This window comes from Mesocricetus auratus, unplaced genomic scaffold (genome assembly GCF_017639785.1).
Source record: "Mesocricetus auratus isolate SY011 unplaced genomic scaffold, BCM_Maur_2.0 Super-Scaffold_100691, whole genome shotgun sequence".
NCBI classification, from domain to species: domain Eukaryota; kingdom Metazoa; phylum Chordata; class Mammalia; order Rodentia; family Cricetidae; genus Mesocricetus; species Mesocricetus auratus.
This window is the reverse complement of record NW_024429267.1, coordinates 3,678,501-3,692,675: the sequence shown is the minus strand read 5'-3', so window position 1 is coordinate 3,692,675 and position 14,175 is coordinate 3,678,501. Positions and strand designations below refer to the sequence as shown.

The following is a 14,175-nucleotide window of genomic DNA, read 5'->3' as shown; positions in this document are numbered from 1 at the left end:
CCTTGGAGTAGCCCCTATTTTACACAAGTAGATGCCAATGTTACCTAAATGGCCTGCAAAGCCTCAACCCCCAAGATCTCCATCCCTTCTCCCATCATCTCTCTTCTGCAGTCAGAGGGAGCACCTAGCACTGGGTGTGCTCTCACCCTCCCACAGGCCCTGTCAGAATGCTCTTCCCTCAGTTTCAAATCTTTACCCACAAAGGGCCCTAACCTGACCATCCTACCCCAAACCTCAATTCCCCTCTGCTGTCCTTCCCCAGTACCTACCATCTTCTAGCCCTGTGTGGCTTACTAATCTCCTGTTGCCTGCTGACTACTGTTCCCACACAGGGAGCCTCACAAGTGCAGATACCGATGGTTTAGCAGTGTATACCGAGCACTGGGCGTGAACACAGCGTGTGCTCAGCAGACAATTCCTGAACGAACTTCAACTCTAGACCTAAATGAACCTAAACTCTAGACCAAGGAGAGTGGAGGCCAATAGAAGACAACCCAAATGGTCAACTGTATGGAGTCTGAAGAACACTCTTATAAAGATGGCAGGTGCCAAGGAGTACAGGTGACCTTTGTGTTGTACTAACTATACAGACACAGCTTTTCCTAATGTAAAATGGTACTGGCCCTGTGGCTTTGCAAGTCAGGATTCAGGAATGTGAGGATACAGGTCCTTGATGCAAAATCAGAGGCTAATGCAGCTTTAAGAATGCCCAATTCACTCTCCCCAATTCAGCACACTCTCACAAGTCAGAACTAGATGACTATTCTGTGCCAGCAGTTCTCACCATGGCTACATAACTGAGTCCCTGTGGCTCTTAAACTGCAGCTGCCGCCTCCCCACCACCTCCCTCTTTCCTAACAGAAATGGTCTGGATGTGGCCCAGATAGTACAGGCCTCAAAAGCTCCCAACATGCAGCCAGCACTGGAAGCCACTGATGAAGACCTATTCTACAGATCAAAAATATAGCCCAAGGGGGCTGGAGGGATGGCTCAGCAGTTAAGAGTACTGACTGCTATTCCAGAGGACCTGGGTTCAATTCCCACACCCACCTGGGGATCTGATATCTTTGCACCAATGCACATAAAATGAAGTTAAATAAATTATTAAAATACATACATACATATATATATCCTAAGGCTGGAGAGTTGGCTCAGTGGTTAAAAGCAAACCGCCTGTTCTTCTTTTGGAGGACCCTGAGTTTGGTTTCCAGAGCCCACGTCAGGCAGCTCACAGGGAACCTCCAGGGGATCCCACTCCCTCTTCAGAACTCTGAAGGCACTGCAAGTGCATGCACTTCATCTCACACACACATAATTGAGACTGGAAACTGTCACCCAAGAAAACTGTCAGGAGGAAAGTTTCTTACAAGTTAATAATTCATCAGCATGGTATGAGTTAAATGCACGAGTTCAAAGCATAAAGGGCTCTGGGAAGTCAAGTCTAACCTCACACCAGTCAGAGTGTCTCAGAGGGCAATCTGAGTGCACCTGCTTACTAAGTTCCCAGGGGACCACTGCATATCCCCAGCCTGGTACTATGCAGAGAGACATTTCTTGACCTCTGTGCCCCAGGCAAAGTTACTTGACCTCTGAGCCTAACTCACATCGGACACTGTGAAGTTAAATAGGGTAATGGACATAATCTATCTCATGGGTATGAACATTATTGTATTACTTATTGAGAGGTGCCATTCACACTTCAAAGTCATTCTTCACAGTACAGAACTCAGTGCTATTAGTATAATCGCAAACCTCCAATAACCACCACTAAATTCAAAACATGCTTTTCATGTTCTGGTAAGGAAATTGCATCTTCTTAGCAGACACTCCTTCAGCTCCTGAGAACCACTTAACCTAGATTCTGTCTCTATTGATTTAATTGTTCTCAATACCCAAGCACAATGACATAAAAGCTCTGGGCACAGCAGTAGTGTGGCAGGTCAGCCCTGGTGTAGCTTGCGCATATCTTTTTAGAGCTGAGTAACAGTCCACTGTATGGACTTACCACTGTTTTCTGGAGCTGTTTCCACCTTTGGGCTATTATGAATAACATTGCTATGAGCATTTATAATGATGTTATGCATGGCCATATTTTCAGCTCTATTAAGAGAGTACACCTAAGAGTGCAATAACTTGGGCATACGGTAACTTTAAGCACAACCTTTTCATTATTGTTATTTTTTGGTAAGTTCCTATATGTGCATTTGATGTACTTCGGTCATTCTCGTCCCCTCTCCATTATCCTTCCTCACCCCTTCCCACTCTTGCCAATCTTCCCAAAGGTCTTTCTCCTATTTCCCATGGTTGATTTGGGGTTTGTCGTTGTTTTGTGGCTTCTTTTGTGACTCACGGGGTTTAATTAGTGTTGCATGCATGAAAGGTTATTTACTGGCAACTTTAACAGCAGTTAGTTACACCAGCAACCATTAACTTGTCAATCGCTCCTAAGGTAGGTGGAGCTTCATGAACCCACCTCCAACTCATGATGGACCATTGATAGGCCCTTCTCTTATGCCTAACTTTAGACTTTCAGGAAACCCATGTGACTAGGTGAATAGCTCAGCTATTGAAGTGCAAACAGAAGGCCCTGAGTGTGCCCCTCTACCCAGAGTGGAGGCATGTGCTCGTAATCCCAGCACTGAGGAGGTAGAGACTGGTGGGTCTCAGGCTCACAGTCTAAGTCAGTACAGCCTAGTCGGCAAGTCCCTGGGCCCAGTGAGAGACTCCGTGTAAGCATACAAGGTAGATGGCCCCTGAAGAACAACATCCAAGGCTGACCCCTGGTCTTCTCATGCATGTATACGCCATCCCACACATGTACACACACCTGCATCTATGCACAGCAAGAGGAGAGGAGAGGAAGGGTGGGAGGCAGTGGCTGCTGAGGAAGATGACGCTTGCTGGCACTCATATCAGAAAGGCTGAAGGTTCTCATGTGGCAGAGGAGGCAGGCTGCCCTGGAAGGATGCTACGACCCACCACACATTTACACAGATCTCTGTAAGACCTAAACTTCCACACTGCTTCTCCTAGGAGGAGACGGGTCATTTCCTTCATAACAAAGATCTGGGTCCTCTTAACATGAAAGCAAGCTAATGCCAAAATTTGGAGTTTTAGCTAAAAGCACATCAATGTCTCAAGACTGTAGAGAAAGAAAAAAGATAGAAAGATACTTCAGGGCAAAGAGCCATGCAATGTGCCTCCTTGCTCCACACTTCACAACACTGCTCCACAGTGCACCAACAGTCTAGTTTGCTCGCCATTGCTGTGAGAAATGACAGCACCAAATCAACTCTGGAGAAGAAAGGGTTCATTTCAGCTTAAAGCTGTAGCTGAGGGAAGTCAGAGCAGGGACTCAAGGCAGGAATAGACTCAGAGACCATGGAGGAACACTGTTAATTGGTTTGTTCTCCATGGCTTGCTCAGAGCCTACTTTCTTATAGAACCCAGGAGTGGTCCCATCCACCGTGAGCTGGGCCCTCCCAACTCAACCACCAATCAAGAAAATGCCCCACAGGCTTGCCCATGGACCAAATGGAGGCATGTTCTCAATTGAGGACATGAGAATATTCTTGTCCCAGATGACCCTAGCTTGTGTCAAGCTGACAAAGAAGCATCTAGGACAGAGGCAAAACTATGTTCAGTGCAGCCTGTGGATTTACATGTTTAGGATCTCCCAGATACGAGGGCCAGTCCCTGCTATAGATTGTTACAAAATTGGTATAAGCTAGGCATCCCTTATCATACACTTTAACTTTCCTACATTACCTGCAACCTTCCATGGCTAACACAGTGTAACTACTAAGGGGATCTCTCTTATACTGCTGTTTAGGGTATAGTGACAAGCAAAAGAAAAAAAGCGTGTGTGTGTGTGTGTGTGTGTTTCAGATAGACATGTTCCTTCCAACCATTTCCATTCTGTGGTTTGCTAACTCCAAGGACATGGAAGCCATAACTATAGAGGGTGGCTGCAAAGCTATAAAGTGAATTATAAGCCATCATTTCTTTAATGTATGAAACAGGGGTCAGGGTTTTCAAAAATGATTAAAGCCAAAAAAGTTTTACTGAATTTCTAGCTATTTCAAGAAATTTATAACAGACAGTACTGAATTAGAACACTATTCTAAATTGATCTAGTTTATGAACCATATCTTAAACTTAGTTTTATACTGTACAGAGTCTAAAGCAATAGCTTGCTATGACAAATGCTCAACAGAGAAGTAATGAATGAATGAATGAATTGTGAGTGGATGGAAAGGACACAGCAGACATAACAGATTCTCCCTAACATGAATGTGGGGAGGATGAAGGAGACAGGAGAAGGAGAGAGAGAGGAAATTACCTTATTGCCAAGAAGGGGCTTTGCCAGGCATCAGGGGTAGATGAGAGGTCGGGGTGCCAAGAATACTTAATACTCAATGTCTCCCAACAGCTGGTTGAAGCACTCTGCATCCACCATGCTGGCCATCCGCTTGCCTTTTATCTCAAGGAAGACAGGCTAGATAGACCTACAGCAATTACAGCTTTTCTCATTCCCTTCTGGAGAGTTTCACCTAACACTGCACACTTGTTAAACACACTACACTCTAGACTTGAACTGCACTCCCCAAACCTCAAAGTTAAGTTATAACTTCTAACACAGCAACACGCACACCTTTATTTGGAAACAGGGAAATTAAAATGGGTTACATGACCATACGGTGGGCCTTAACTTAGTATCACTGCTGGCCCTATAAGAGAGGAGATAAGAACAAAATCATGCACACAGGGAGAAACCATAGTGTGTCACACCAAAGAATAGACAGAAGTCGGGACCAAGGTCTGGGATAACCCTTCTCCAGCACCTTTGGAGGGTAGTGGCCCTGGCTCCTCAAGGTGGGACTTCTGAACTTTATCTAAAACTGCGATGCAATGAATTCTCACAATGGTAAGCCATCTAGACTGGGAGCTTGTTCCCAAAGGCTGAGCAAGCTAATGCAGACTGCAAGAGCTGGTGCCAGCCAACTACAGACTACATGTCAAATCCAGCCTTCCACCCCACAGACACCATCACTACATCACTCAGGGCCCAACACTCACCCTCAGGATGCTGCAACAACAGCTCAGTTCTCCCTGACCTCAGACTCTACTCCCATCTCCAACACACCACCCTAACGTCAACCCTGCAGAGATTCCACCTCCAGGGTCTCACCACTTGCTACAGAAGAAAGCCCACTTCTCCTTGCCTAGTTTTCTGACACATATGGGAGCTCCCACTGCTAGGTGAGACTCTCCTAGGTTCTTTATAACATGAAAGCCTTGTTCTTGGAGCTATGCCTCCTTCAGCAGAGCATTCTCCCCTTTCAGTCTTGACCACACCAGGAAGAATGGTACAGGAACCCATACTCTCCTGGAAGCTCTCTCTACATTAGGACTAATGCAGCAGTCTTGTTTCTGATTCTGTATTCATCATGCCCCCTTGCCTGCACACCTGGCATTTGAAAAGTACATACCTCCACTAACATAAAATGTCCAGAAAGGGCAAAGACAGAGAGGACTATAAAGAATCCCACAGAAGACTAGAAAGCTCCTTAATGATAAAGGTCACATCTTAAAAATTTAGGTGGTTCTTAAAGCCAAAGACAATGTGAGATATACTGTAGTATTTATATGCTTGCTGAACCACCTATTCAACATACATTAAACATTCCCAGTTTGTTACTTCTGGCTCTTCCTTCAACTGAAAACTTGAGAATGGGAATAAAGATTCCACAGAATACTAATACTTCCACATACATCCATATAATTTAAAACATGTCACAGGGTAAAAATGACAACATCCAGTTACTCACCATTCTTCATCACAACATTGGACCAGACATTGGCATTCAATGCTTGTACAATCCGCTTTACGCCTGTAGATTCAGGGAAATCATCTACCAGAGAAAGAAACACATAAATCTGTACACACATCCAGATAAAGGTATGCATTCATGTATATGCCTATGTGTCCCCAAAGCCAAACTTTTAAATAACTGGGTTTAATCAGCTTGTTTATTTAGCTGTTGCTTCATAATGTACTGTATACAGAAATAGATGAATAAAGCAATACAGGGCCCATAACTCCTGATACCAACAGTCACGACAGAAGAGAGCTGTGTGATCACGCTATCTCTGTCACCTCACCCATGAAATCTACTCACAGTTTCCAGAAAAAGCAAGTTCTCATTAAACAACCACAATGTAGCATTAAAGACACTAATCTGGGGGCTGGACAGATGGCTCAGTTGTTAAAGAGTGCTTGCTGCTCTCACAGAGGTTTAATTCCCAGAGCCCATGGTAGGTGGCTCACAACTGCCTGTAACTCCAGCCCCAAGGGAGTTACAATGCCTCCATATGCACCTGCATATACACATTTTAAAGTAATACATCTTAAAAGAAATAATAAATACTCTCATCTTAGCTATCTATGTGGGATGAATTTCCAGGGGTTGGTAAAATGGCTTAGTGGGTAAAGGACTGTGGCACAAGCCTGGTGACCCGAGTTTAATCCCTGGAAGGAGGACCTCTCTGTGTGCTATAATGCAACACTCAGTAATGTGAGCTGTCTTCCACTGTGGGCGATTATCACCTGTTACCTATTATCTCTTGATCAGAGAAAGCAGTTAAGAATCAAAGCTTAGCTGGACTGGCAGCTGCACCAGGAAGTCTGCAATCCCAGCCACCTGAAGGCTGAGGCAGGAAGTTCTCCTGTTGGAGGCCAGCCTGGACAACAGAAGCTGAAATTCAGCTTGGCAACTCAGCGAAACTTTGTATGAAAAGAGTAAGCAAAAAGAAGGCCAGGAGATGTATTCAAATGCGGACGTTTGCCTTAGGTTTGAAGTCAAAGCCCAGTCTTCTGCCCCAGTATAACAACTTGACCAAGGACAAGCAGCAGCTGCTTTAGAGTTAGCACCACCCTGTCTTTAGAATTTGGCAGTTCTACTTAAAACAGGCCTTACTCTGCCAGCAACCAGTAACAGCAGTTTCTTAGCTACAATCCAGGCATCACTATGCCCAGTAAGCACGGGTCCTTCAGAAATGAGGAACGCAAGACTTCAGGTGGAAAATAATGGAAGAAATAATCCAAGTGTGGGTGGGTCAGAGAGAAAAGAGTTTGCAGAACCCATGTCTAGTGGTCTAGCCTAGTCTGGGTTAAATAGGAAGAAGAGAGACTTAGACATCAGAAGATCTAAACTTGAATCCAGGCTCTGGCAATTACCAACCATTTACTATTTGATGAAGGGCAGTTCACTTACACTAGCCTCTGAAAATAATGGGGACAGCAGTACTCTTAGTACCTCTCCCGGAGGCATGATGGTGGGGACTGGGTGTACTCTCCTTTTATACTGGAAGCTCCTGCAGGCAGGAACCATGCCTAACTGAGTTCATTATGCCCACTGCCTCAGAGTGCCTGAGTAACAGCAGACAGTATTTCATGGCTAATGAATCACCTAAAGAATCACATCTACCAACCTGGAAGCATTAAATGAGGATGAAACTGGGAATACCCAATGAAGCTAAGTCTATCCCATGTTCATCTTAACTACGGATGATGCAGTTCTTGAAAGAATCAGTCACACTTAAGACACTAAACCCAGGAACCAAAAATACAATCTGAAATGAAGAGCTAGCAGCAGGAATATGAAACTTGATAAAACAGTGGATGTGTGAAAAGTGCCCACAAATGAAGAAAGGTAGCTTTGGAGCAGTTTGTATTTAAAAATTCTAGAAAATTTTTATTTATTACCTTGCTCTACGATGACATGTCTCAGAAAATCTGTCTTAAAATTATACTGAATTAGGGCTGGCAAGATGGCTTTGCAGGCATCAGGGCTTGCTGTGAGCCTAATGACCTCATTCCCCACCCTGGGTCCACCTGCATCCAAAAAGTTAACTTCCAACTTCCATATGTGTGCTGTGGGACATGTGAGCACCTACACACACACACACACACACACACACACACACACACACACACACACACACACACACTTGATAATGATAAACACAAAGATGGGTACTGTTTGCAGAACAACTCCCTGGTAGGAAGGAGCAAATTCTAAGATGATGACAGTCATTACACCAAGTTGGGTACAAGTTTTAGGGAACTTAAAAAATATGGAAGGGAATATTTCATTTGCCAACTTTCAGTATTCTTTATGATGTGTAAGAATGAAAACCTGCCTCCCTATTTCATTCTCATTCTGTCCTACCTAGTATTTCATCCACACTGGCTTCTTTGCCTGGAATGTCTCCTGGGACAGCCCACATCTTCAAGGGCCCCTCCTACCAGGTCTCTTCAAGTCCAATTCCTTTTCCACTTCTTACCCATGAAGAGTCTGACACATCAAAGTCGGGGTGCCAAATGCTCTCTGAACCACACACAGGAATATCCCCACCTCCAGAACACCATGACATCATATTCCTTCTTGGTCTGGGGACATTCTATTTGGGAAACTCAATTATTTGTGAATGTAGCTTATGGCTCACTTTTGGTACTAAGTTATAAGATCCTTATGGGCCAAGAATTGGGTTGGGTTTATATAGGTATACTTGGAAAGTGAGAAGGTGAAAAAACTGGAGACACAGCTCAGTGATAAAGAGCACGGGCTGCTCTTGCAGGGGGCCCAGGTTCATGCTCTTCCAGAGAACTGGAGTTTGATTCCTGTTAGCTACATGGTAGCTCACAACCATCTGTAACTCCAGTTCCAGGGATTCTGATGCCCTCTTCTGGCCTCCTATGGCACTAGGCATGCATGTGGTACACAGACGTACATGTAGCCTAACATTCAAACACATAAAATAAAAAAATAATAAATTTTATCAAAAAAAAAAAAAGAAGAAAGAGAAACTGAAGGTCCAAATGGTGGCAGAAGCAGAAGGCAGGCAATGCACAGCTGCCCTGGGGGGGTGGGGGAGTGGGAGGCTCTGTATCTATTTTTGGCTTGGGTATCAATAGGACTGGCATGCCTCCTGAGGTTTCTGGGAATTAGCTTACTATGAATTCAAAAGAAGGAACATAAACTCCACAAACACAGGTCTCACTATCCTTGGCTGACGGTGGACTAAGGACAGGGAAATGGCAATAATTTTCAAGAGTGATCTCTTACTTTACCTATTTAAGCACACACAGTTTCAAAGGCTCTAAAATGGGTGGAAAAAGCCAGCAAGCAAACTATGACAGTGCTGGTAGGCCCATATTAGTGGCTCTTACTCAAAGCTTTTTAAACAGATAGAGAAACTAGCATTTCTAGGCTTTTGTTGTGATCACCCTACCCTAGGATGGAACAGTCTCTTAGGCCTCAACCCAAAGTCTCCAGATGCCAACACTCACCATCTTCCTCAGGTAGCTCCTCTGGGTTGAGCTCTACCAGTTCAAAGCCATGTTTGATGCACCATTCTTGAGCCTTTTGTCGGTTTATTCCTAAAACAACATGTAAAAGAAGCTAAAGTAAAACTATTGTGAGACACAAACAACTTTCAACACTCCTCAGGCCTCGGTGTTTTCCCCCAAATGTGATGTCATTCTAAAGGCATCTAGAATTAAGCTACATAAAGGTAAATGATCTCAGCCTCAAAGTATGCTGAAAATAACAGAAGTCTTGCAGGATTTTCATAGAGTAACATGATGAGCCGAGGATGTCAGAGACTCTTACCATCTTCACACACTCTATCACAGACCAGGATCATCACCTCAGGTAACCATGCTTCTGCCAGGGGAAGCCATGAGGAGACACTATCAAGACCCGATTTCTACAGGGGCAGAAACAAACAACAATGAAAAGACACATTTAGAAACTCAGAGGAGAAAAAGGCTGTATGACAACGTCTGATTGAAGGCACCATTGGAAACAAGAGCTTACCTGTGTGCTGTCAAAGTAAACCACAAATGCCTGGACAGACTCCGCGATCTCAGCAGTGACTAGGAACTTGCTTGGCACCACGCACAGATTGACCTCTGCTGAATAGTACTTGTTATCGATGGTCCAGGGGTAAAACCTCACGGCATCGTTGGATGTCGCTTCCACAACAGCATCTTCTGTTCCTAGGATATCTGAACAAACAACACAGTATCACCATGGAAGCACAAAACCAATACACACTGGTCAATTTGCTTAGTGAGATAACTAGATTAACCTGGAGCCTCAGCTGCTTCCCCTTATACAATGAGTCTAAAGAGCCCTTAATTTATTAGGAGATTTTTCTTCTCCAATCATCATTGCAAAAACAATGGTGACATTATTTAACTCATTGGCTTTTTTTTTTCTTTTGTAGTTTTGGGGATTGAACCCAGGACCTTCCAGTACTTGTTAAATGCTGTACCCTGGGTTATATTCTTTTTTCAGGACACAAAATTGATTAGCTCTAGATTAAATAGTAGTGGGGGGAACCACTTTGATAAACACCCAGAAAAGAGCAAAGGGAAGAGAAAGAATGAGGGGATATTAATTTTATTATGTAAGTCCTCCATGGGAAGTAGATGATTATAAGAATTCCTAACTACTTTGCACTTAACTGCACGCTAAGAAGATGAGCGGATTAAGGCTAAGTCATTAATAAAATAGAGCTGCATATATTCCTTGGGCTAAATGCTTAGACATTAATTCAGTTAATGAAACAAAATAATAGATACTGATAAATGGCCCCAATTCTATTTATATCTATTCTTGTTCAGTCTTTGAAAACCGCCCAATCCTTATTTGACAGAGACACCTCCGGCAAATTTAAAAATGTACCAAAGCAAATTAATTGTTTTCCAGTATTAAAAAAAAACTTTCAAAAATTTATGTGCCATGCAGGTAGGAGACCTTTACTACAGAAGATGAATCAATAATGGCGGAACACTCAGAGCTGTGGTCATGGAGCAGTCAGAACACTCTAGTCCCAGCACCATACATTTACAAGCGGAAGAGGTGACTGGAATTGTGTTCACCCAAGCTCCCATCTCCCACACCATCCCTACCACCACCTCCACTTCACCCAGAGGTGAGAATGAGCATGGTCTATGTGCACACGTGTGTGCAGCTGAGCAGGCTGTGCACATGCAGAGACCAGAGGAGCACACCAGGTGCCTTAGCCATCACTCTCCACCTTATTCCCTTGAGGCAGGGTTTCTCATCCAACCTTAAGCCATGCTGGGGATTCTCCAGGGGTTAAAAGCGCACCCGCAGCCATGCCTGATGCCATTCCTCACATGTGGCCATACTTGGCAGTGGGCGCTGGGATTTGAACTTGTACTTGCCCAGCAAACACTTTACATACTGAGTCATCAGTTCAGCCCGGGTCTTGACATTCTCACCCAAATCAGTTATTACTCTTAAAGGAATAGATCTGTACTCATATCTGAAACTGATCCTTTACCTCTTTAAGAAATTGGCAACTCGGCTTCACTTCTGCTTTCAGTTATAAACCTTTATTTAGTGTTAACTCCATAGCAACCAGCTACAATGTTCCTCACGGTGCACTATGACAGCTCAGGTGGGCATACAGCAAGGGGACAGATGAGCTATTAAAATCAAAGACTTAGTTCTCACATCAGTGTCTCACAGAGAACACAAACAAGCAAAAAAAACAAAAAACAAAAAAAAAACAAAACTCCTAGATCAAAGTCTACCTCACAGTCCAAGTTAACACTTCAAGCTGAGAAGCCATGTTTCTCAGAGCTTCATATCATCCAGTCAACATAATTCTATTATGTCAACAGCATACATGGAGGAAAGCAAAACAGGCTTTGAAAGGGTGGGAGGAGGCAACATGAAATCCGACCTCATTCTTGGCTAAATTAAAATAACGAACGTGCTGTTTTTTTAAAGGAGAAGAAATACAAACAGCAGCGCTGTTAAGATGCAAAGGAGATGGGGCTAGAGAGATGGCTCAGAGGTTAAGAGCACTAGCTGCTCTTCCAGGGGTCCTGAGTTCAATTCCCAGCAACCACACAATGGCTCACAACCATCAATAATGAGATCTGGTGTCCTCTTCTGCCTGCAGGGATCCATGCAGACAGAATACTGTATATATATAATAAATAAACAAATCTTAAAAAAAAAAAGAAGAAATCCTAGAGATTAAGTCCCACCCACCGCTTGCCACTATCTCCTAAGTCCTGTATTTAAAAGCTGGCCTCTATTTGGGATTATGCTTTTTCCAAATCAGTGTCTTCAATGAAAAAAAATGCAATCAGTTAAATTACAAGTACATGCTAACTGCAACTGTGACCATCTGGACCGACTAAGGGGTTGCTCACACTAAGAAGCACCGGATGGTATACTTTAGGTGGGCATACCATATGCTGCAAGACTATTATCTTAATCAATCTTTTTAAGGTAAGACAATAAATAAAAACAAATGGGGGGAGGGTATTTCTTTCTCTTTTTGCTAAACTCAGATATGAATAGAACCAAAAGCTGGGAAGATGAATTTTACTCTCTGATGTTTTAGCAGCTCTTTGAACTGCCTAAAACAAGTGGACAGTCCAATCTACTTAGCAGCACTTAATTTGCTTTTAGCATGTGATATCTAGTCAGATTGTCCAGTAAAGCTGAGTATGCATTTTGTTATCACATCTGTGCCATGTAAGAGTGAGGGAAGAAGAGTGAAAACCGCCTTATTCCAGTTTCTATCATCAATATCAGTGTAGAAAAAGGAGAACACATAAGGGAGCAAAGCCAAACCCGGAAGCCAGGGTAGCAGTATCTTTTCCTGGTTCCTCAAGATGCTGATGCTTGTAAGCTGGGCACGGATCTACGCCACTCTGGAGTATAACCGCAAGACACCAGACACCCTTGAACTTAGAGAGCCACTGTCCCCTTGGGACCCAACAGGAACAGTAGAACAAAGGGACCATTCTGCAAAGCCATTTACAAACTGCTCGTGGCATCTGAGTATTTGTGCCAAAGGTGCACTGTAGTTCTGAGGGTCTGCTTGTGCTTTTACAGCCCTTCATTATACCACATGTGGATGTCCTCAACTCCACTGTGAACAAACAAATTTTCAGAGCAGCTTCCCCCTCCAGCTCTCATCCACACTGCTGGCCGCCACCTGGTGGAGCTGTAATACATAACTTTCTAAGAGACAAATGAGGCGGTTGGTTGCCAGGTCTGTTATCACCCACTTGGATTCACGCCTTGAAATAGTTCATTTGTGGCGCCTTCATGGAAGATGTTAACACGTCAGTCCAGGTCCAGCAGCAAATCCAACCCCCACCCCCACTCAGCTAGCCATGCAAGCACAAACAGCAGTCCCTATTTGAGAACCTGCTCTTCAGCAGGCAGGGAGTCTCCAGCTGCCTTCAGCCCATTACTTTCTCACTGAAGTAACTTATTTCTCCTATGGCCCCAGAAGAGGTACTGATAAGAAAGATTAAAGAGATGTGACAGAGGCTGTGTGCATGATGGTCAGTGGAGTGACCCAATGTCTCTGTCACCCTCTGGCTGGGCTTTGTGCCCTCTCCTAGGAGAGCAAGCCAATTTGGCAAGAAATCAAAGGAAAGGGAAACTAGTAAGGCTGTTCTTCAGAACCAGTAAGAGGCGAGCCACTTTTTGCCAGATTAGGAAGCAGACTGAAGTACAAGGTTTATTTGCCAAACACCACATATACCATTTACACACGTGTGTGTGCGCACAAACACACCTGGCCTCTTTCTATCTACCTTGGCCCAAAACAACAGAACAAATGCATTCCAGTGGTGACACAGTACTACTGTGCCTGGATTAGCCATGCCTCCTTTAGTGGTATAATGAGAACACTTAATACCAACAGACTTAATGGCCAAATCACATTTTCCATGGCTTGAGGGACGTGACACTTGTCACTGCAAATCAGGACAATCCTTCCAGAAACCAGTATTATTCTGGGAATTTGAAGTTTCTTGATCCTCCTGCTTCCACCTCCCCAGTGCTGGTTACAGGGTGTGGCATACGTCTGCTTTATGAGGTGTGAGGAGCGGGACCAGGGCCTAGTGCAAGCTGGAGGAGCACTGTACCAACTGAGCCGCATCCTCTGCTAGGTCCTCACTCTCCTGCAAACTGAAACTGCCTTTTGAGCCAGGCAGCAGCGTCTCCAGCTACAAGACTCTTTCATGGTCTCCTTTCCCCTGCTGACCCTAAGTTCCTTCTTCTCTTGGTGCAGTCAGCACCAACCAAGGAAGCAGAAGAG

At 44.1% G+C, this 14,175-nt stretch overlaps 1 protein-coding gene across 5 annotated transcripts in view; it reads right to left on the bottom strand.

The window, feature by feature from the left end:
- Nucleotides 1-14,175, bottom strand: part of Aagab (alpha and gamma adaptin binding protein) — a 41,298-nt gene that overhangs the window by 16,910 nt on the left and 10,213 nt on the right. For all 5 annotated transcript variants that reach the window (XM_013117457.3, XM_040739805.1, XM_021230402.2 and 2 more), the window contains exons 2-5: nucleotides 9,885-10,075; nucleotides 9,678-9,774; nucleotides 9,356-9,445; nucleotides 5,832-5,915 (exon numbers count right to left, since the gene is read on the bottom strand). In XM_013117457.3, the coding sequence (XP_012972911.1) occupies nucleotides 5,832-5,915; nucleotides 9,356-9,445; nucleotides 9,678-9,774; nucleotides 9,885-10,075 (462 nt within the window). The remainder of the gene's footprint in view (nucleotides 1-5,831; nucleotides 5,916-9,355; nucleotides 9,446-9,677; nucleotides 9,775-9,884; nucleotides 10,076-14,175) is intronic.